This window comes from Lissotriton helveticus, assembly GCF_964261635.1.
Source record: "Lissotriton helveticus chromosome 1_1 unlocalized genomic scaffold, aLisHel1.1 SUPER_1_unloc_77, whole genome shotgun sequence".
Taxonomy (NCBI): Eukaryota; Metazoa; Chordata; class Amphibia; order Caudata; family Salamandridae; genus Lissotriton; species Lissotriton helveticus.
The window spans coordinates 845,756-868,711 of record NW_027611722.1 but is presented as its reverse complement, the minus strand read 5'-3'; the positions used below and the strand labels follow the sequence as shown (position 1 = coordinate 868,711).

Here is a 22,956-nt window from a genome sequence, read left to right as displayed (position 1 = left end):
TATTTCATCAATGACATCAAATTAAATTTTTAAAATTTCAATTCCATCTCTATTTTTGTAATTCACAAAACCAACAACATGACCCATTGCTCCATTTACCAGACCTCTTTCAACATTCAAATTCCTTCTCAAAATGACACGACAATTCAAACACACATTCAGAGTCTTTTCAAAACCAGCAGTTTTAGATATACTCTTCTCTAATGAATCCAATTTTAATTTCAAATTTTCAGACAAAACAATTGTTGCTCCCATATGCTCTATTTTATCTGTAGCTTCCAGTTTCACTATCTCTTCATTTTCTAAATTTAACATTTTGTTGCAAATGGAACATTCTTTCAGAGTTGGCATCAAACATATGGCAGATTTCGTCTCGTTAATTTTCTTAAAAATATTCTCTGGAAGAATGTTTTCATTTGGGTACAAATTTGAAATTAACCGTCCATGTAAAGCTTCTTTCCCTTGCTGACTTATTTTTCCTACTCTTACATCTTGTAAAATATTTTTATAATCTTCATCCTTTGCCTGCCGCATATTTTGAAGCAGTTCTGCATATTTGAAGTTTAACCATATATTAACGTTTCCAATGCTTCCTAGGCACTTCCTGGTATCTTCATGCGTGAGCATTTTGAACACAGGTTGTCCTTTCAGTGGAGTCAACTGCAGAAGATCTCCAAAAACAATAATATGTTTTCCTCCAAATAAAACATCATAGTCTGTTCTAAGAATTTCTTGCATTCTCAAATGCACAAAAGCAAGCATTATATTTGACACCATGCTTACTTCATCAATGATAAGAAGTTTCATTTTCTTCAGGACTCTTGAAACTTCGGAACACACATCTCCAGATAGCTTGTGATATTGCAATTTGTTCAGTAAACGATGTAAAGAAATCCCTTTAATATTATGTGCTGCCAGCCCAGTTAGAGCGGTAACAACACAAGACAGCGGTGATTCAGTCCTTTTCTGCAGATAAGATGCAATTGCTTTAATCAGAAAACTTTTTCCAGTTCCTGCTTCTCCACTCACGTACAGTCGGACATGCTTAAATGATGTACATGAGCACTCTTTCTTCTCATGACTCAATCCATGTTCAACCTGTTCTGTGACTTCGTCATATATCTGTTTCTGCTCAAGGTTTAATTGTTTCACCAAATCTTCTAAATTAATTACATCCTCTTGAGCTTGCTCCATAGCTCTTTCCACTTCATCCATGGCAGTGGCAGCTTCATTTTGGATAATTGGTCCTCCTAGTGGATCCTGACTCAATGAAGCAGAACTCTGACTGCCTTGAGAACTGTCTCTCGCAATCTCTGCAGCAATTGTTGATTCTTGCTCTATTTCTTCATTCAACATTTGCAGATAATTTGGAAAAACAGGACATTCTATGGTATCCTTCGTAGCATTAAAAGAGTCTTCATAACAGAGAAAATCTCCAAGTAGTTCCTCTTCTTCTCGCCATGGTTTAAAGAGTTGCAAAAGAGCCAAATAGTAAAATTCTCTTTTGTCTGGATTTTCACAACTCAATTTTCGATGATTAATCAAATGACCTTTTTTCTGTTTCTCTAGACATCGTTCACATCCAATGATTCCATATATTCCATTATTGATATCTTCTCTGATGTTCCTCTTATAAATATATCTTTGCAGAACTTCATAGTGACAAGCGTTCTCAAGATGAGGACTTCTATTTGGATAGTATGTATCCAACATGTTTATCTTCAAAATATCTGTACTTTCTGGTTCTTTCTCCGCCAAATACTCTATCTCTTGTACAGATTTCAAAACTCGGTTTGGTGTTGCAGCAAGAACTAGACTTACCCAAATGATGGTTCTAGATTTCGCATAGAGACTTGCTGACGACAATCGATCAGAACATTCATATGCTCCAATTTCTCGATGCGACAACATCTTCAGACTGTAACTGTATAATTTCTTGCTTAGGCTCTTTTCATGTGAAATGTCCTCCCACATTTCCTTCAGTTCTGTCTTTTCTTTTTTTGTGATGTAAGACGTCACATATCGAGCCACAGCAATAGAGTTGTCAGCAACGAATTGAATATCCATGTTAGCATTCCACATGGACAAAATCACTGGATTGTAGTCGTTGATGTACTTGGACTCTTCGTTTCTTTTGAAATTGTATGTATTTTTTGGTGATTTTCTCGTCACAGTATGTCGCAGAGAAGACATCAAATTATTTACTCTTCCTTTAGAAATCACTGGTCGTGGAAAGCCGAAACGACATTTTGTGTAGAACTTGTCCTTGTTTCTGAATTTTCGACAACAGTACTTTCCACAACGATGGGATTGAAAGCGTAAAACTTGTTCCCTTAAATTGTTTTCTTCGGTAGTTTTTGGAACAGCACATGTTGAATACTCTTCAATGAAGCTCATCACTGTCTCATCCGAATCTGTTCCAAATTTGGGTGCATCTTTAATCCATAACAACATATGTATGTGAGTAGCACCTCTCGCTTGATACTCCTTTCTCCAAAAGAAATCCAAAACCTCTCCAAGGGGAGGATTTTTTTTGTTGGTAATAAAAGACTTCATAGCTTCAAATCTATGATTGAAATATCTGCATACATTCACTGGATCCAAAGAACACAGTTCTCCAGGTGTTTTGAATTCTATATTTTGTATATTTGCATTTGCCTCTCGTAGAAATTGAAGTAAGTCCTCCCATGCATACTCGGCACAGCTAAGAGTGAGGAACCATGTACTAGTTCCTAAGTTTCTTAGCATACATTTCAATTCCCCATGGTGACGGTACCAATACTCGTTTGTACCACGCTGACATGCCATGAGATTGATTAGATGAGATTCTAAAATATTATCTTGCAGATTCACTTTCTCCATAAAGTCCCTCGCCGAAACATTTTGCAGATGTGTTCCACTTTTCAGTATATGTTTTTTTGCATAAGAAAGCCCAGACAAGTCACTTTCATACAGTAAATGAAACAAATAGGGAATGCATTGACGAAACCTTGCATCTTCAGCATATAATCTTACAGTTCGATATTCAGATGCAGGAATTTGAAGTGGTCGATCGTCATATCGTCCACCTCGACCTGTTGGAAATAGCTGTGGAAAACAACAAGCTTCCAAACTTTCTTCCCATACACTAATGGGACTTCCTTTTGCTGCTTTCATTTGAAACAATTCAATTGCATTTCCCATTACTTCTTTGGAATGCAAAGGATGAACAGTATAATGTTCATATATTTCTTCACTTTTGACACACCAACTTTTTCAATTTGGCCGCCTGAACAATCACTGTCTTCATCTGCAGCTGTTTCCTCTGCTGCAACACATACATCTTTGTAATACTTATTGTTTTTGACTAAATACAGCGTTGCCTTTTTGACTTTCCTAACATCCACTAAATCTTGCCAGAATTGTTTACTCTTTGTTGGAACCCCATTAACTAGAATAACTAAAGGTTCCTCTTCTACTTTTTCTATACCAATTGTATCAATATATTTTTTTTAAATCTAGGGGCAAATAAACAACTCTTCCCTTTAATCCTCTCTGCAAATCTGTAGGAGGCAATTTCCCTATCTTAGGCTCCATGCGAACAATTGCCTGAAAAGGATGGACACATTGAATCAAAATAGACTCATATGTATTTAAATCCATCAATTCACGGGGAATGTCTACCAACTCCAGATTATTATGAACAGCTCTAGCAGGCATTCTGTTTTGATTTAATTTTTCATAACAATATTTACAAATATGCTGATCAGAACTCAAATCAAAACAATTCTCCACCCACAAATAAGTTGCAAAATCTTTCCACTCATAATTATTCATCTTTTCACTATTTACATATAAATCAACTAATCTAGTTTGATGCTTATAATGACTTCGTCGACAACACACACAAGTAACATTTCGGCCTTTCACTTGATTTCACCTTAAACCTGCTAATTTCCTGCTCAAACTTTTCTGTATTTGAAATCTGTACATTGTCTTCCACATTACCTTGAATTGCTGTCTCAATTTCTACACTGTCCTCTTTTTCACCAAAATAACAAATCTCAATTTCTTCACAAATCTTCTTCACATCTAATTCAGTTCCATGCAAAAGAGCACTGTTTAATTGTTTAAGCTTAAGTGCTGGACTTTTTACATAATACAACATTCTCACAAATTTCCTCATTTTGGTATGATGCACTGCTAACATCCTAAAATGATGAAAAACACTCTGACAGACTTTTCTAGAAAGACAAGCCAGTGAATGGCCTTGCAAACCTGTGATTTCTCTCACTCTGCAAGGATCTAAGTCTTGCAACAACTTCACTTTCTGCTTTAGACTTTTCTTACTATATGTACGTAAGAAATTACAAAACAAATCAATTGATTCCTGTCGCACACTACAAATACTACTACACTTCCAAGTGTACACTGGACCCTTAGTACGTCTCCCTAAAACTTCATCAGTTAACACCTCTTCTAGTTCTCTAGGCACAAGTTTCTCTTTTTCACTCGGACAACCGTCTTTCACTTCATACGCTCGACCACTGGTGTCAACTGCATGCACTAAATCATTATCCTGGAAGTAACTCTCCTCATTAAAAAATGGCTCACAACTTGAATTGTGCATCCATTCTCCCGAAAAAACTTTACAAAAATTAGTCCGACTAATTACTCTTTTCCATCTAATGTTTGATTTGAAAACATCAATTGTCTTGTTAAGTGTCCTAATTCTATTGATTACTAAAATAAATAATTTTTTCTTAACTTCAAAAGCCTGATCAACAATCTTCTCTACACTTTTCTTTTTCTTATAAAAAGCAGCTCTCTGTTTACCTTTCCTAATGTTTTTTAACACATTTAAAACCACCCTATTGCGAAACATTCGTTTACGAATGTCTCTAAACTGATTCTGCCTTCTATTCCTATACATATTATTCTCTCCTGCTCCAGTTGTAGGATTCTTTGAGGTTCTCTCCTTCCTTTTCAAATTTACTCTGTCATTCTCTTTTTCTACATACTGTCCATTTTTTTTTTTTAAAGTACATATGTTCCGAATAAAAGACTTAGTTGTCTTACCAGGAGCTTAGTTCCTGTTTTTTGAAGTATTTGTTGTGGAAGAGTGCTGTAATTCCATTGTTGTTTTTGATTTTTGGCGGTTACATTCTTTTCTTTTCCTTTCCCTTGTGGGCATTTTTGTTTACTCTTCCAATCTGGATTTCAATCTGTGTTAAAGAAAAAAATAGCACATTATAGACCACTATTACCAAACAACAAAGCAATGACAAAAAGCAAACAATCTATACAGGGTTACAGATCAGGTGAGGATTCTCCAGGGGTGCACAAAAGGTGAGGCCTGTATTGAAGAGTATAGTGGAAGACAGCTCTGTCCACAAGTACAAAGAAGATGAGACCTATGTCTAAGTCCACTGCACTCTTATACACAGGCTTCACCACCTATGCTTCCCGAGAAAGGCCTCTCTCCCACTACAGTCTTGATCATAAACCTCTCCTCCTCTGTCCCTCTGGACATGTCTCACCTCATCTACACAATCTATTTCCTAATCTCAGGTAACACAGATGACACAATTGATCCTCATTTATAAAGCCATGCGTCAGTTTTGCACTACTGATGCGTCACTTTTTGTGACGCATTGGCGTCATAAAACATGTGCCTTGTTGCACCATATTTAAAAAGTGACGCATGTAGGTAGATGCGTCAGCAGGGATAAGACTGAGGCAAACGCTTTCACATGGAGCTTCACAATTTTACAAAATACAATTCCTCTATGCAAACAAACTCAATATGCTGCCTACACTGACTTAACACAGGTAACATCATTGTAAAGAGTCAAATTGACACCTGTGTCTAAGAATGCAGACGGGGATAGGCTTCATGAAGCCTAGTCCACTGCACTCTTAGATACAAGCCTCACCACCTACGCTCCCCAGGAAAGCCCAAACATGTACCTTTTTGCCCCATATTTAAAAAGTGACGCATGTAGGTAGATGCGTCACTTTTTAAACCTCTGCGTCACATTATACTCAAAAATGTAAAAACCATTCATTTTCTCCAAAATCGTTTTTGACATCACATTTAGGAAACACAGCACAGATCCTATGTACAACCATCTGCCTCACAGTAGGGATAAGACTGAGGCAAAAGCTTTCACATGGAGCTTCGCAATTTTACAAAATACAATTCCTCTATGCAAACAAACTCAATATGCTTCCTACACTGAGTTAACACAGGCAACATCATTGTAAAGAGTCAAATGAATTACTTTAAACATGCACACATTCTTTATTCCTTTAAAAAAATGTAAAAGCCATTCATTTTTTCCAAAATCGTTTTTGACATCACATTTAAAAAACACAGCACAGGTCCTATGTAGAAGCATTCCATGTCACTACTAAAACTTCACAATTTTACAAAATACAATTACTCTATGCAGTAAAAACGTTTTACCAAGCATTATCAAAAAGCATGACACAAAGCAACATTAAAAAACCACAATTTGCTTCCAAATCTTCTCCATAGAGTATACAAGTCTCTATGTATATTAAATGAATCATAACTCACCTTTACAAATATTTTAGGAGATTCAGAACAGTGTCAGATACACACACCAATATTTCTTTAGCAGAGCAAAATGTATGTTCTCCAAGCACTGCAAACCATAAAGGCACAGAAAACCTATAATTCTACACACATATTGCTCATGGTAACCAATCAAAACTCTTCCCTCTGTATTTTCAAACCAACACCCTTCCCCCCCTCAGCCCTTTCTACCTGTTACCATAGCAACTCCCTCCTCACTGAGCTCCCAGGGTTAAAAGTGTATTCTACAATGTTGCAAATCACCTCAGCAAGGATGTTTGACCTGCGAATACACCAGCTTTTCTGGTGCAAGGTTTCTTTAAATGACTTTTTTTTAACCATTCAAATTACTTCTTACACAGAACACAACCATGCACCCTAACTTTCAGTTTTCAACTATCTCATTCTACCAATCAAGAGCACTGAAACTCCACAGGTTTTTTTTTGCAAACTCCTATTGTTCCAACTGCCATTTCTTTTCCACACTTCATCTGACTGCATCAGAATCTCCTCTCACCATGTATTCTGTCTGGATTATTGGACATAGCTATATCCACTGGGCTCAAAGGTATGCAGCTACCAGAAATGTTCACAACCTTGACTTACCAAATGTGAAGATTAAATGGATTGGCCAGAGAGGATTGAAATGTCACCAATTGATACCATTGGTGAAAACCTTTTTGCATTTGCCACACCCTGACCTTTTAATTGTGCACTGTGGAGGAAATGACTTGGGCACTTTGACTGGGGTAGGTCTGGAAATGCTTTTAAAGGACGCCTTTGATCAATTGATGGCACTTTTTCCTCAAACTGCCTTGGTATATTCCAATATATGCCAAAGACAGAAATGGAAGTGGTCCAATCAATTTTGTCCACAATTTGAGAAAGCATGGAAACATGTGAATAAATCTGTTTCTGCTTACATGAGAGACTATGGAATGGGTTCAATATACAATAATAACTTGCGTTACAACATGCAAGATATCTACAGGGGAGATGGTGTGCACTTTTCAGATGAGGGGAATAGAATATTCCTCCTGAATTTAAGACTGTGCATTGGTACCTACTTGTAGGTACCTAAATCAGCCACAGAACCCAAAAGCCCTTTTCAGGGCTACCCTATCTCTGATCACTCCAAATGATTATCTTTTTCTAACTTTTTTCACTATTTTTCACCATAGTACGCTCCCCGGTACGCTTCCCGGTGCGCGTACCGGGCGCTCACCCCGCGAATTTTTTTTTTTTTTTTACCCTATATTGGCCTCCTAAAACCCCCTCAGAAAACCTAGGGGGTCAGGGAGTGCCTACCGTGCCCCCTTATACTCATTCCCAATGTTGTTTGTCCTCCATTTTCTGTCTTAAATCTACCAAAAACAAAATGGAGGACTGCCATAGCGCTGCCGGTACGCGTACCGGGGCTCGCACCGGGAAGCGCTCTAAAAAAATGTTAAAAGTTAATTTACATAAAAACCACTGGAGACACTTTCACCAAATATAGAATAGCTCATACTACATACCAATCCCTACCATTTTCCCAAATTCGATGAAATTCCATTGAGCCATTTAGCCTGTAGACCTCTCTAAATACCCTGAGGTAAATTACTTCACAAAAACACATCTGAAGTGTTAGAATTTACAACCAATTAAAATGTTACTTTCATTTTCTACTTTTTTTTCCTGACATTTGATTGGTTATGTACATGAATATAAATGAAAAATGAGAGGGAAACACGGCCATTTTGACTACAACTACCTGAGGTACATCTTGAAAGGATTTTCGCATTTTGTCTTCTTCACCTCTCTGTAAAGTAAGTTGATAATTTGTAAGGGGCACTTTAAGTTAATTTGTAAAAACGTTTTCTGATAGTTATTTACTGTCCCTCTGCTATAGTTATAGATAGAGATAGGCTCCTCTGTTATATTTATGGATTGACTTAGGCTTCTCTGCTATAATTATGAATTTACTTACGTTTCTTCACAGGCACTTTTTTATATTTCTACTTCCTGCCTGTTACCATACACTGCCCAAAGTTAACTTCACTGTTAAAAAATCAAAACTACCTGTCTGAACTTAAACCCAACAGTGCCATATTTCTACTGATTTTTATTTTTTATGCAAATTTCAGCACAAAAATGGAAGGAGAACAAAACGTTTCCTTTGAAATTGTCCTAGAGATGAACAATGAAGAAATCATTGAACCCAATGACTTGGAATTCATGGAGGAATCACGGGACCATGAACTTCTACAATGTGTAGAATCTGTGGATTTGTTAATTCAATATGAGGACGTTTCTGACAGTCAAATGTTGGAAGTTATGTTCACTCAAAAAGAGGAAATTTCGGAGACAGTCAAATGTTAGACGTTATATTTAATTTGGAAAATGAATCTCAAAAATAAATGTATATTTAATAATTCTAAAATTGTTTGAGACATTATTCATTTTTATATGTAATTCTTAAACTAGTACCAAATTGATTATAATGTAAAGTCAGACTTATAGTATACTGTGCAACTTTTTTGTTTTACATAGTAATTTTGCTCATAGATACTTCCTTTCTCCCACTATATTATCTCCAATGTGTATTTGACATCTCTTTTTCATCTCCTGCCTCCATGTTCTTTCTGCTTTCCTGACAGACTATGGTATGGATTCCATATACCACAATAACTTCTATAACAACATGCAAATTATCTACAGAGGAAACGGTGTACATTGAATTTAAGACTCTGCATTGGTACCTACATGTTGGTACTTAAATCACCCACACAACACAACAACTCTATTCAGAGATACCCTACCTCTAAGCACTTTAAATTATTATTTTAGTGTTTCACTGAGTTTTCCCCATGTGTGAGGGTGGGGGAGGTGTGTGTGGGGGATGTGCGGGGTGTGTCTGTGAGGTGTGTAAGTATGTGTGTGTGTCTGGGGGGATGAGGTGTATAGGTGTGTGGGGTATGTGGGTGTGGGTGGGGATGTGGATGTTTAAGGTGTGTGTGTGGGTGTGGGTGTGTGGGGTGTTTGGGTGTAGGTGGGAGTGTGGGTGTGTGAGGTGGGTGTGAGGAGTGTGTGGGTTTGGGGGTGTGGGCTTGTGTGCGTGTGGGTGTGTGTGGGACGTACTTGTAGGTACCTAAAACAGCCACAGAACCCAAAAGCTCTTTTCAGAGCTACCCTACCTGTAATCACTCAAAATGATTATTTTACACTTTTATTTTCACTATTTTTCACCAAAGTACGCTCCCCGGTACGCTCCCCGGTGCGCGTACCGGGTGCTCCCCCCGCGAAAATCGGAAAAAAATAAAAAAAAATGTTTGTCCTGCGGGACCCTTTTATGGCCCCCACATCAAACCTAGGGGGTCAGGGGGGGGTGTACCCTACCCCCTTTTGCTCATTTCCCCCTTTGATTTTTGCTACCTCTTGTGTCTCAATCCTACCGAGACACAAGATGGCGGCCGCTGCGGACAGTTTCGAATGTTTACAGACACCCGAGAACCAATCAGCTTGCCGTGCGCAAGTCGCGTGGCGCGCCCGGAGCGCTCCCCGGTACGCGTACCGGGGCGCGGCTCTAGATATATAATTTTTTTTAACCTAAATTACTCAAAATCCTCTGGAGCACATATCTTGAGACATAGCAAAGGCACATCGGGCTACCAGTCCCTACAATTTTGCCAAGTTTGGTGAAAATCCATTCAGCCGTTCGAGCTAAAAGTGCGACAGACCGCCCTATGGAAATTAACATGGGGAAAACACGTTTTGGGACCCCCCCTTTAGCCCCTCCTATGGCTAAATCAGATGAAGGGTGAAAATCCCAAACTGCTTAGGTGGTCCATTTCCCTACAGGGGATAGACTTTACAGTGGAACATAGACCTGGGACTGACCATGCCAATCCAGATGGACTCTCCAGATATTTCCACTTAGAACATGAAGACTTAACTGGTCATGGTTAGTCTAATGTCCCTACGTTTGGGGACGGGGTTGTGTAGGAGGGTCTGCTTCCTATGGTCACCCCCACTTTTTGCTTTGCTTTACTGGTTTTCGACTTAGATGTGGCTGTGGGCCTGCTAATCAGACCCACTGCCCAGATGCACTCTCTCTAAATTTGCACCATGTACTATAGGTACATACACAATTGGGAATTGGTTCACCTTATCAGCCCCTGTAGAAGTGTACCCTAGGTACTCAGGGCATAGGTGCCTCCAAGGCCTACTTGGGGCTGCAGCATGTATTATGCCACCCCTGTCTGGCCACCCAAATAGACATAACTGGCTGATCACTCAGCTGGGGCAAGGTTGTGTAATCACCCCTTGCTTAGGTATAGTATCCCTATACCTACCTTATATATAGACACCTGGTAACCTATAAGTCACTCCTATGGCAGGCCTTAACAATCCTGGAGGCAGAGTGCTTGGTTATGTGTGAGATGGTGCTCTAGCATGAGCTGAGCCTGTCTGCAGATTTCAGAACCATGTCCTTACAGCTGTTCTATGATATCGCCATACCATATACTCTTAAGTGCATTATAATCCACGCGGTTAATGCTAACTTTGGTTTGGCTTTATTGAAACATGTCGTGTAAGGTGTCATACGCTTTGGAATACTACCCCCTCACCAATTCTGGTGACGGGGGTAGCATTCCACCCTTCTAGAGGGAGAAGACATGTTAAAGTTACTGTACCCGGTTAAAGTTAACCAGAGCCTCAGCGTTACAAGATGGACGCTGCTGCCACAGACACAAGTCTAACCTTCTGCTGCCGGGAGTCCTTCCCGCGAGGGAGGCTTGGACAATAGGTTTCCTGCCTGGAGATGTGCGAGCACCACCCCAGACAGGACTTTGTGTATTAGGACAGGGAGGGCTGAATAGAATGAGACACTGCCTGGAGCACACAAGGTGCTCCACGCATACCCCAGTTCAAACCGGTTGCTGGGGCACTCCAGCCCCAGCTCTGGCACAAACCTGGACAAAGGAAAGGGAGTGTAACCACCCCCCTTCCTGGTCCCACCCACAGGAGGGACCTAGTAGGTAATCCAGCTCCTTTTAGTAGTATAAAGGTAGGAGCTAAGCCAGGAGACTTTAGATTGTATCCTGAACTGAAACTTGAAACGAAACTCTGGACCTTTGACATTCTGCTGAAGCTGAAGACTGAAGAATCTCCCTTGTGGCCAAGGAGTGACCACCCTGGGCAACCAGGCACCATCCAGCAAATCAACGGCTTGCTTTGTCGACGTTTCCGCCGGAACCCGAGCACAGAGCCTGACAAGACCCAGACTTCCAGACCTCTCTGACCCTCTCTTCATGTCTGCAGCAAAGCTGAGATCCTTGGAGGCGACGAGACACGTGGGACCGGACATCTTGAAAAGCCTGCAACTTGCTACCTGCGCAGCTTCTGAGGCACCCTCGAAGTTGTGCACTGGGGTTTGAGAAGCACCCATCCCGAGCATCACCTGCACTGAAGATCAGCCCTCCACAGACCACGAGTTCTGCGTGGGGCCCTTCTGCTTGTGTTCTGATCGACGCATTGTCCGGTTGCTGGCCCGCTGGCTAGTAGCCTCTGTGACGACAATCCTTTTGATTTTCATTGCTGGTCTGGTTGCTCCAGACTGGCCCCTGCTTCCCTGCAAAGGTGAAGCCCCTTAGACCTTGCTGGTCTGCAACAGAAGACATCTGTGAATCCTGCGTGGGTTGACTTTGCCAAGGTTTGTTGACTCCAATCAGGAAGTCGACTCCTCCATCAGCGAGATCCTTCATGGGACTGTCCGTATCCAGCTCCTGGTCATCTTCGACGCCTCCTGGTCCCCGTGGCTGCAGAGACAAGCTTCACAACAGCACCTGATTGCTCCTCGACGTCGTCTGGTTCCCTCCTTGTTCCACCCGGTCACTGGCTAGGGACCCAGACTTTGCACCCTCTGCTTTCAGGTCCTCTTCATCCTCTCCACCCTTCGATCCACCCGGACATCTTCCTCCTGGTCGCCTGCAGCATCTTTCTCCAGGTCTCCATAGGATTCAAAGACGAAACCAGACACATCTTCACACCTATGCACCCGCCGTCCATGGGTGAGGTAACGAAATGAAATGAAATTAAAAATTATATTTATATAGCGCCAACTACCCGAAGGCCTCGCAGCGCTTACACTAATTGCTAAAACGAGCTACCGGGAGAATTAACATGTTTTTGCGTACAAGTGTGTTTTCAGCGCTTTCCTGAAAGCCATACTATTTGGGTTCCCCCTCAGGGCGAAGGGAAGGGAGTTCCAGAGCCTTGCAGCCGTATGGGTGAAAGAGCGACCACCCCACCGTGCTTTGTTGATTTTTTATTGTGGTCGCTAGATGCAATGATCCGGAGCGAAGGGCTCTGGAGGGGACATAGGGCGCAACTAAGGGGAACAAGATGGCAGGGCCGGTTTGATGGAAAGATTTGTGCACAATGCACATGGCCTTAAACTGAGCTCTTGCCGCAACTGGAAGCCAGTGAAGATCTTTTAAGGCATACTTGACTGACTGCCACCGAGGGATGTTGTACAGTAATCGAGCGGCACAGTTTTGTGTGACCTGAAGCCTATGGGTCACTGCTGCCGGGGCTCCTAGATATAAAGCATTTCCATAGTCCAGGCGAGAGAGGATCAGGGCCTGAACCATGACCCTCCTCGCCTGGAGAGGAATCAAAGGGAGCACTTTGCGGAGCATCTTCATAAGCCCTACACACGTAGCAGCTGTTTTGGTGGCTTGGACCGAGAAGTCGAGCGCTTTATCGAGCCAGATGCCAAGGCTCTTTATCTGAGGTTTAGGGGGGGGGAGCACTGACGCAGGTGGGCCAAATGGAGGCCAAAGGGGTCAGCGGGGAGTTGCCCAGAAGCATAATCTCCGTCTTCTCTCCGTTAAGTTTGAGACACGAGAGTTGCATCCACTTAGCAACAGCCTCCAGACAGGGACCTAAGGTGTTGGATGATCCTTCCGTGTGGTCAAGAGAGACCACCAGTTGGGTATCGTCCACGTAGGTGACAATACACACACCAAAGGGTTGGACTATCCCTGCTAGAGGTTGCATGTAAACGTTAAAGAGCGTGGGGCTCAGGGAGGAGCCCTGAGGCACCCCACAGCTAAGAGGATGTTTGGGGGAGACTGTCTCATCCTCAAACACCTGGAAGGAACGCTCATCCAGGAAGGAGGACAGCCACTCCAGTGCCGCGCCCGACACACCCAAACCCATTAGACGATGTAATAAAGTGGTATGGTTAACTGTGTCGAACGCGGTGCTGAGATCGAGTAAGATGATGGCTGCCTTTCCTCCCCGGTCCAGCACGGCTCGGGTTTCCTCCTTCACCGCTATAAGGGCAGTTTCGGTTCCGTGCTGGGGGCGGAACCCTGTCTGAGAGGCACATAGCAGACCACTTGATTCCAAGTAGTCTACTAAGATGGTGTTAACGTGCCTCTCAAGCAGTTTGCTCATCCAGGGGAGTAAGGAGATTGGGCGGAAGTTGGCCAAGTTATTCTGGTCCAGAGAGGGCATTTTTAATAGGGCCTTGACCATCGCACACTTCCAAGGGGCAGGGACAGAGTTAGTAGTGATGGAAGCATTGAGCACATCCAGGATGACCGGACGGATAACATCCAGGGCCTTGATAAGAATCCGCGGAGGTGCTGGGTCATTAGGGGATCCCGAAGTAACTTTGGAGATCATTTTATCTAGTGTAATAGAGTCTAAGAAAGGAAATTTGTCCAACGTGCAAAGTGCAGTAGGGACAGGCTCAGTGATGTTGGTAGATGCCCCAACGTCATTACCACAAGTGAATGAGGAATAAATAGTCTTGATCTTCTGAAAGAAGTAGGTGGCCAGGTTATTGCAACGGGATTGAGCGCCCACTGATGACAAACGCTCAGGGGCAGGAGAAATTAAAGATTTTGCTATTTTAAAAATTTCTTTGGGCGAGTTAGCGGCTATATTTTATATATATCCTGTGTGGCGTCGTTTCATTTGGTATTCAAGGGGTTACATATGGTAAAACAGCTGGCTTTACACGCCCTCAAGAGTATTTTAGCCTAAGACTGCTCTGTCCATGCTACCAATAGGATAGCAGGTCTATTTTTTTTTTGAGTATGTTTATTGCAGTTTTGTCATCGCACAACATTACACATATGTAAACGTAAATGATACACTATGCTGTAGTGCAAATTATTCGTCACAGATCATTGCGGTCATCCTTATACATATAAGAGCCTAGTAGCAAGGATCAAGATAAAGGCAACATAAGTGAAACAGCGTGGCAGGTTCATTAAAGACAGACATATACGTGAAAGAGTAATAATCAATAGTGACAGTGCTCTATGTCGGAGAAAGCAAGATCTGTTTCCTGATTGCACATCAGAGACTTGTCTAATTGGAGCGCAGGTTATGCTAAAGCAGCAATACTAGAGGAAGTGGACTCATCAACAGTGCAACACATATCCAAAGCTACATTTCAAATCAATCAAATATAGAGAACAATCTAAAAGGTACAGTGAACGGAAGAGTGGGTGGTGTCTAACAACAAATGTGTGTGTATGTGTGATGTGCTCGAGGTGGGCAGGGAGCAGGTCCACACTGCCCCACGGCAGATGGAAGTGTCAAGGTGCAAGAGCCGTCGCGCATGTGCCAAGAGGGGGGGGTAAGGGGGGAAAGGGGGGGGAGACCTCTCCGAGAGGGGGGGATTAGGGGGGGAGGGGGAAAGGGGGGAGGAGAGACTTAGCAGTGAGTATGGAAAGAGAGGTACAAGTGTTCACACAATGCCATTCTGCAGGCACACCTGGTGGTAAGTCGCCAAGGTGTTATCCCAGTCCAGAGCTATGGGGTACATACGGAGCCCCGCCGTCTCCTCTCTATGTAGCGCCACACTCTCCGCCCTCGCCCAGTTGTCCAATGAGTTACGCCAGTGTATTGCTTGGGGGGGTACACTATGTTTCCAGCGCCTAGTAATGAGACGCTTTGCTGTGATCAGCCCTAGATCCCAGAATCTCGCCTGGACTTTCGTCTGTTTCGTCCTTTTAAACAAGCCCAATAGGCAAGCTTCCCATTTAAAAGGTAAGCTCCCCCCCGTCGCTTTTGCCAAGGCATCTGACACTGCAGTCCAGTAGTTGTGCAGCGAAGGGCATGCCCAGAGGACATGTAGGAACTGCGCGTCCACATGCCCACATCTGGGACACGCTGATGTAGTAAGCCCAAAGTATCGATTAATCTTATCTGGGGACAGGTACGCCCGGTGCACAATATATTAGTGTATGATCTTGAAGCGTGCATTGCTCGGTATATTCAGTGTCCCAGCTAGTATCCATACCCACTCTCTGTCAGTCCAATCCCGGCCTCTGTCAGCTGTCCATTTATCTCACAGGCGCTGAGGGGAGAACTGTGTGTGCGTGTGCAGTGCTTGAGCGAGCCAGTGTATTATGTGAGAGCCATTTCCCATCACATGTAAAAATGTAATGAGCAGGTGTGTCGGTGGCTCCTCTGCTAGTGGTCCCCAGGCCTGCATCAGTGTATGTAGGAGTTTTGCATGAGTCAGGAACTGGGCGGCTGGTAGTCCCATGTTGTCCGCTAGTGTCGCGAAAGAGAGCAGCGCACCATCCGCAAACAGGTCGCCTAGACCTTCCAAACCGACTGCCTCCCAGCTGTCTACTACTGTTGACGTGAGCGCACCACCCTCCCAAGGCGTACCTAGTAGCGGTAGATTGGGCGCATATGGTTTAATTGCTGCTGTAAGCTTTAAGCTCCTCATGTCGCACTTTCTCGCCACCGCGAGATGTGATTGGGCCGGAGAGTGGATCTTCGTCAAGGGATGAAATAGTGCATGTATCTGTGGGACCGTCATGACTGCTTCTTCCGAGGCCGTATCCCCCAAAATCTTCCCACTCAGCCAGTAGGTAACCCATTGTAACTGCGCTGCCAGGTAGTAAAGCTCGTGGTTAGGTACCGACAGCCCACCACTCTCCGTCGCAGCATATAGGGTTTGCAACGCAACTCTGGGACTTCCCGTGTTCCAGATCAGTCGCCTGGTTAGAGTTTCCAGTTCGCGGAAGATGCGGGCCGGGAAATACAGTAGCCTAGGCAGAGCGACCGCCTTCGCCAGTGTGATGCGGCTGGGTACATTCAGCGGAAGAGAATTCCAAAACGATACTTGAGCTGTAAGTGACGATATTGTTCTAGTGAGATTGCCTTCTAACAGGTCGACGGGTTCACGATAAATTTGGATTCCCAGGTACCGAAAAACCATTGGATACCAAAGGAGCCGTTCACCCATCACCGTAATCTCGCACTCTGGGGTGTTTGCAGCGAAAGAGTATACACCTGATTTCGCCCGATTAACACGAAGTCCCGACACATCACCAAAGGTGCTGAATATGTCAGTGAGTGCGCATGGAAAGCGGGTTAGATCTTTAACATAAATCACTAGATCATCAGCATATAGTGATACTGAGCGTATCCCATCAGCTAAGGGGATGCCCCAGTTCTCTCCAGAAGCACGCAGTTGCGCCGCCAACGGTTCCATCATGAGTGCAAAAATTAAGGGGGAGAGGGGACACCCTCGTCTGGTGCCCCTGCGAACACGGACCGGGTCAGAGAAAAGCCTTCCCGTTCGCACACGCACCACGGGATCAGAGTAAAGGAGTTCCACCATACGGAGGTAGGCTGCACCTAGACCAAATTTTTCCAACACTAGCACGAGGTAGGGCCATTCTACCGAATCAAACGCTTTCTCGAGATCAAGAATCACGCACCCTGAGCGGGGCCTCCGGGATACGGCTAGGCTTTGCACACGAAACAGCCGCCTGATATTGTAAGGTGTGCTGCGGGTGGGAAAAATCTGTTTTGGTCTGCGTGCACTAGTGTAGGGACCAGAGGCGCCAATCTCTGGGCCAGTGCAGATGCTAGAATCTTATAGTCTGTGTTAAGAAGGGCAAGTGGCCTGTAGGACCCCATGTTCAGTGCGTCTCTGCCTGGCTTCAAAAGCGATATCACATTCGCTTCATTCAGAGATAGAGGGAGGGCAGCATCCTGTATCGCTGCCGCGTACACCCCACCCGTAAGAGTTCAGTGATGAGGATGGTAGAGTATGCCTTATAAAACTCCGCCGGCAGTCCATCGGGGCCTGGGGATTTACCGTTGGAGAGAGAGAATATAACAGTTTGAAGTTCCTCCGCTGTGAGTGGTGCACCCAGCTCCTCACACTGTGCATTGGTGATCGTCGGAATTGGGAGGTCCGACAAGTACCCAGCGATATCATCGCTAATGGCTCGCAAACGGGAACGGTACAAACTTTCCTAGTGACCCGTAAAGGCCTCATGTATAGCCCTCTGTGTGTGAACCACAGCACCATGTGTGGTCCGGATCGATAATACCGGTAGTGTCTGGGAGTCTTTCCTTATCAACCAAGTCAATAGCCTGCCAGGTTTATCCCCAGCGTGGTGCGTACGTGCCGAATGTGCAGCATAGTTTAAGTTCTTTAATCTATCTAGAAGTTTTGCATGCTTCCCACGGGTTTCCACTAATCACGTATCATCTCCCTCCACTGCTTCGCGCTCATCTGCCAGTAGCTCAGATTCTACCCGTGTCAAATCTCTGTCTATCTGGCGCCTCAGTCCCGCCTGCGCGCCCAGACAGTGTCCTCTCGTGACCACTTTAAATGCATCCCACTCAACTTGTGGGGTGGATGCAGTGTCAGTGTTATCCTCAAAATATCGTAATATGCAAGACGAAAGCAATTCCCGGAAAGGGGCATCTAATAAGACATCCGGCTGGAGTCGCCACGTGGGGATCGGTGGGTGTGGGCGTTCCCAGGCAAAGTCAAGAGTGTGAGGTTTGTGATCGGAGTGGGTGCGGCCCAAATAGCAGGGGTCGGTGACAAGGGGTAGTAGGTCACTGGTCAACATGAATCTGTCAAGTCTGACATGTAACGCATGGGCACCCGAGTAATACGAATAAGTCCTCATGTTGGGATTGCGACTGCGCCAGGCGTCAAAGAGATCCCATTGCGTCGCCCAATCAGCGAACGCTCTCGATGTACCATGCATCGTCACGTTCGCCAGAGGGGGGAATGACCTGTCTAGTGTGACATCAAGGACACAATTATAGCCCCCGCCAAGCAAAAGTGGCACGCTATCGCTGTCGATAATCGTGTAAGGAAACACCCTTGGTCAATGTTGGGAGCGTAAACAGAGGCTATGACTATGTGTTGCCCATCTAGTCTCCCCTGAAGCAACACATATCTGCCCTCATCATCTATGCTGCTGTGTGCGAGTGCAAAGGGGACTCCCGGACGAATCCATATCAGAGCCCCGCACGCGTATGCTGAGAAACCTGTGGCATATAATTGCCCCCTCCACCGGCGGCGTAGAGTATGTGCCTCTGTGTCGGTCAAGTGTGTCTCTTGTAACAGTGCTACCTGCACCTGGTGTCGCTTGAGATATGAGTATACCTGGTAACGGCGCGAGGGGGTATGCATACCATGGACGTTCCAGGTGCACAATTTAATTGCAGACATTTCGACATCTCTGCCCTACCTCCCAGTTCCACCCCCCACCCGTAGCACCACGACCAGTAGCACAACAGATCAGATTGACATAAATTGCATAGCGCTTGAACCATACAATCCCACCACCTCGCCAGCACACATCAGAAGGAAGAGAAAGAAGCACCAGGCCCATAACTATGGAAAACAGAACTACAACGCCAAAAGGTCGACTGCGGAACATGCCGTCATTCAAATGCTCTAGTGAGCACTAACTGTTCTTAAGTTCAAGGGGTTCACTGAGTGTTTGTATTGATTGTACAAAGGGTTCATGCAGTTAGGGTGTGGGTGTACTCCCCCCAACACAGGCAGTTATTGTCCTATAGCCCATCATCAGCAAGAGTTCCCGTTGGCTGGGGCAGAGTGTTCAAGGAGGCTGAGAGATAGACGACCGGCAACCATGCTGGGTGGGTCACGGGCAAGCACTTACCATTGGGAGGGCACGTCCGCCCCCCCGCCGAAACTCTGGACTCATCAGTAGTAGGACTGCTCATAGCAGGGCACCAATGGTAGGTTCGGTGCCCAGATCCACAGTTCTCGAGCTCATTCTTCGCCACAGTACCTGCAAAGCACCACCAGCAGCTCCCCTGCCCACCAGTAGTGCAGGTGCGTAGAGGCCGCAGGTGGACATTTTCGTTGCTCTTACCGGTGGTCAGTGATACTGTGGTAAAGTCAGTGGAGCAAATCAGCCATCTGTGGCATAACATCTGGAAGATTCGTTGACACTTGGGAATCTGGCAATCCGCATATGTATTCGTCATCACTCACCTGACCCTCAGGGCTAGCTCCCGGGGCAGGGATTTCCATCAACGAACCACTGATCTCTGCCACTCTGCGGATAGCCTCCTGTTGCTCTTAATGCCGGTGTTCAGGGGTAGGGCCCACATTCGTTTCCTGACGCACTGAGCTCGTCGTTGAGGGTCTCCTGCGTCTGCGTCGTCGGGCTCCCCCGCCGCGGCGCATCCTCGGGGTCATTCCACCAGGCTCCGTGTCAATACCCGAGTCAAGCCAAGTCTCGACGGCCTCCGGGGTATTGAAAAAGTGTGTCTTGTCTTGAGACACGACTCGTAAGCGTGCAGGTAATAGCAATGAATATTTGAGAGCTAGGCGGCGGAGTCGTTGTTTCACTCCCAGAAAGGAGTGTCGTTGACGCTGCACCTGTATTGTGTAGTCTGGAAAGAAGATGATGGTTGCATTGTCGATCCAGACATCTGGTAATTTTCTAATCTCACGCAGAATAGTGTCACGATCGCGATAGTTCAACACGTGGATGAGCATGGGCCTTGGGTTTGAGCCCTCAGGGGGAGGTCGGGTTGGCACAAGGTGGGCGCGCTCCACAACAAAGTGCTGCGAGAGGGTACCTTCCGGAAGAATGTCTCTAAGCCAACGCTCCATATGCTCCGGTGCTTCTCTCGGTTCCCATCTCTCCGGCAGGCCCACTATGCGAATGTTGTTCCATCTCGCGCGACCTTCCGCATCCTCCGCACGATCATCCAGAAATTCCACCCTGTTAAGGAGGTCTTGAACGTGTTTGTCCATCTGGGTGATTTTGGGAGACAGCTCTGTCACTGCAGTCTCCAGTGTCGTCGTTCGCTCAGAGAGTTTTTTGTGGTCAGCTCGGAGGTGCATCATATCTATGGTAACGCTATCAATTTTAGTCCCTAAAGAGGTGCGGGTCAGCTGCATTGATTCCTCCAGTCTCTCCATAGCCGCCAACATGGTGTCCAGCTTAGAGGTGGTTTGGTCCATTTCAGTCTGTTTCGCCATTTTCCCCTTCACCTGTGCGCCGCCTGTCACAGCTCTCGTTTTAAGTCCCACAGACATGGGAGGCTTCAGAGTGTTTGGTTAAGGGTGTGTTCCAGGGGATCTCCCTATGCCGCCTTCAAAGAGAGGCCCACTAGTGGGGCACCGCAGGCCAACCTCAAGGAACCCAGGGCCACGGCGTTCCGCCGAACGCCGCTGGTACGCTTAGTGTGGGGACGGTCAGCGCAGATGGGAGTAACGATCACAATTCGACGCGGCAGGTCTCAGGTGTAAGGAGAAGTCAATGATGCAGCCGGTCTGCAAGCAAATGTCTTATGCAGAGATGTAGCGCAGCAAGGGGTGTAGTCCAAGCAGAGTGGTCGTATCCATCAGTTGCACCTCTCTGCGCCGTTACAGGAAGCGCCTGTGGTGCATTAACGAGATCTGCCAGCGAGTCACACCTGTTATCCTCCCCTGTCGCGGTCCATAGATTAGTCCCTCCATGTATCTCGCAGCCTCTCTCGCATATGGATGTGTGTGCACTTCAACTGTGCGGGGGATCACAGTGTGTATGGGCCAGGAGCACAGCAGCGCCACAGCAGCATTGGGGTCCGTCTCCGTCACTCCGACTCCCCAGCATAGCGGGTGTGACCCGGAGGCCGCGTCCACTTCCCCCCGACCGGGCGATCCTCCAATGTTTACCTGGGTCCAAGGCCGAGTACGTAGGATGCAGTGTCTCACAAGTGCATCAGCAGCGGGGATGGGTAGGTGACAGGGCAAGGCTCATAGAGGATCACAGCTTCTCCCCCTCAATCGAGTCGTAATTTATGCCATTGGAGCACACGGAGGCCCAGGACCAATTCCTCTCATTCAGTAGATAGAGGGGGGAGTCAGGCATGGCATCTCCCTCGTCGCACCTCTCCCAGCTTGAGGCACAGGCGGCTCGGGTCCGTGCCACGGCAGGGGGGACAGCGCAGACACCCACCGCTGGGTGTCGGATTCAGCAGGGCCCTGGTCGTGTCACCCCAGGGAGCAGCAACCCCCTCCGCGCCTCACCGCCACATCGCCCAGCAGGTAGGCAGCGTCCCCGGCTGCAGTTATCCGCCAACACCCACCGGAAGCAGCCCTAGTCGAGGGTGGCGCGGTCACAGCTCAGCGGGGTCGTCCAAGGTAAGCGGTCGAACGCTGCTCCCGACAGACAAGGGCAGCGCGCCTCAGTACCCTCCGCAGCGCACGGCAGGCAAGGTCTAATGGCCACTACGCCACAGCAAGCTGTAGCCGAGGATCTCCAGCCGTTTTCTTTCCCACGCGGCAGTCAGCAGGGGGGGGCCAATGCCACCCTGCCCCCCATAGCTTCACCACCGCTCCCTGATGCCAGTAGAGGGGGCGGTCAGGGCCCGACGACGCTCCTGGGTCACCGTTTGTCTCCGCAGGGCCCGGTAGGTCAGCAAAGTCCCCGGCCTCAGGTGTCTCCGCGCGCCGCCCAGGGCCACACACCGCCGGGGCAGTTCGCTTGGGGCAAATGTCCTCAAATTACAACAGCCGAGAGTCGGGTGTTTCGGACTCTCCCGCTGACGATTCCAAGCCAAATCGGATAAATGTTGCGGAGAAATAGCCTGCGGTAGGGGAGCTTCTTACGGAGCTCTACCCTGGCACGTCCGCCATCGTTGCGTGCTCAGCCACGCCCCCACTAGGATAGCAGGTCTATAAGGTTGACTTACAACCAATCACCTTAAGGGTTGTTCGGACTGATACAAGGTGCCCACTAGAATAGTGGACAGCATATATCAGGCCAACTTCTCACAATAGGTACCCCAGAGGCCTACCAGGGGCTGAAGCATGTATTATGTCACCCCTGGGAAGGCTTCTAAAATGGCACCACAGGTCTGCTACTGCAGCCTGGGGAAGGTGGTGCATGTACCCTTTACTAAGATATAGGTTACCTATATCTACCTTTAAACACTGACACATATAAACCTATAAGTCACTCCTATGGCAGGCCTTATCAATTCTGAAGGCAGAGTTCTTGGTTTTGTGTGAGAGGGTGCCCATGCATGAGCAGGACCCCTCTGCAGCTTTCGGAATCTATACTCTGAAG

The 22,956-nt window shown here is 46.1% G+C and overlaps 2 protein-coding genes across 2 annotated transcripts in view; both read left to right on the top strand.

The window, feature by feature from the left end:
* Positions 1 to 22,956, top strand: part of LOC144806464 (uncharacterized) — a 498,581-nt gene that overhangs the window by 169,132 nt on the left and 306,493 nt on the right. The gene's annotated exons all lie outside the window — the stretch shown is intronic.
* The window catches only part of LOC144806466 (uncharacterized), a 222,886-nt gene that overhangs the window by 52,637 nt on the left and 147,293 nt on the right, over positions 1 to 22,956 (top strand). The window contains exon 3 of the mRNA XM_078672825.1: positions 11,230 to 11,246. Within this exon, the coding sequence (XP_078528951.1) occupies positions 11,230 to 11,246 (17 nt within the window). The remainder of the gene's footprint in view (positions 1 to 11,229; positions 11,247 to 22,956) is intronic.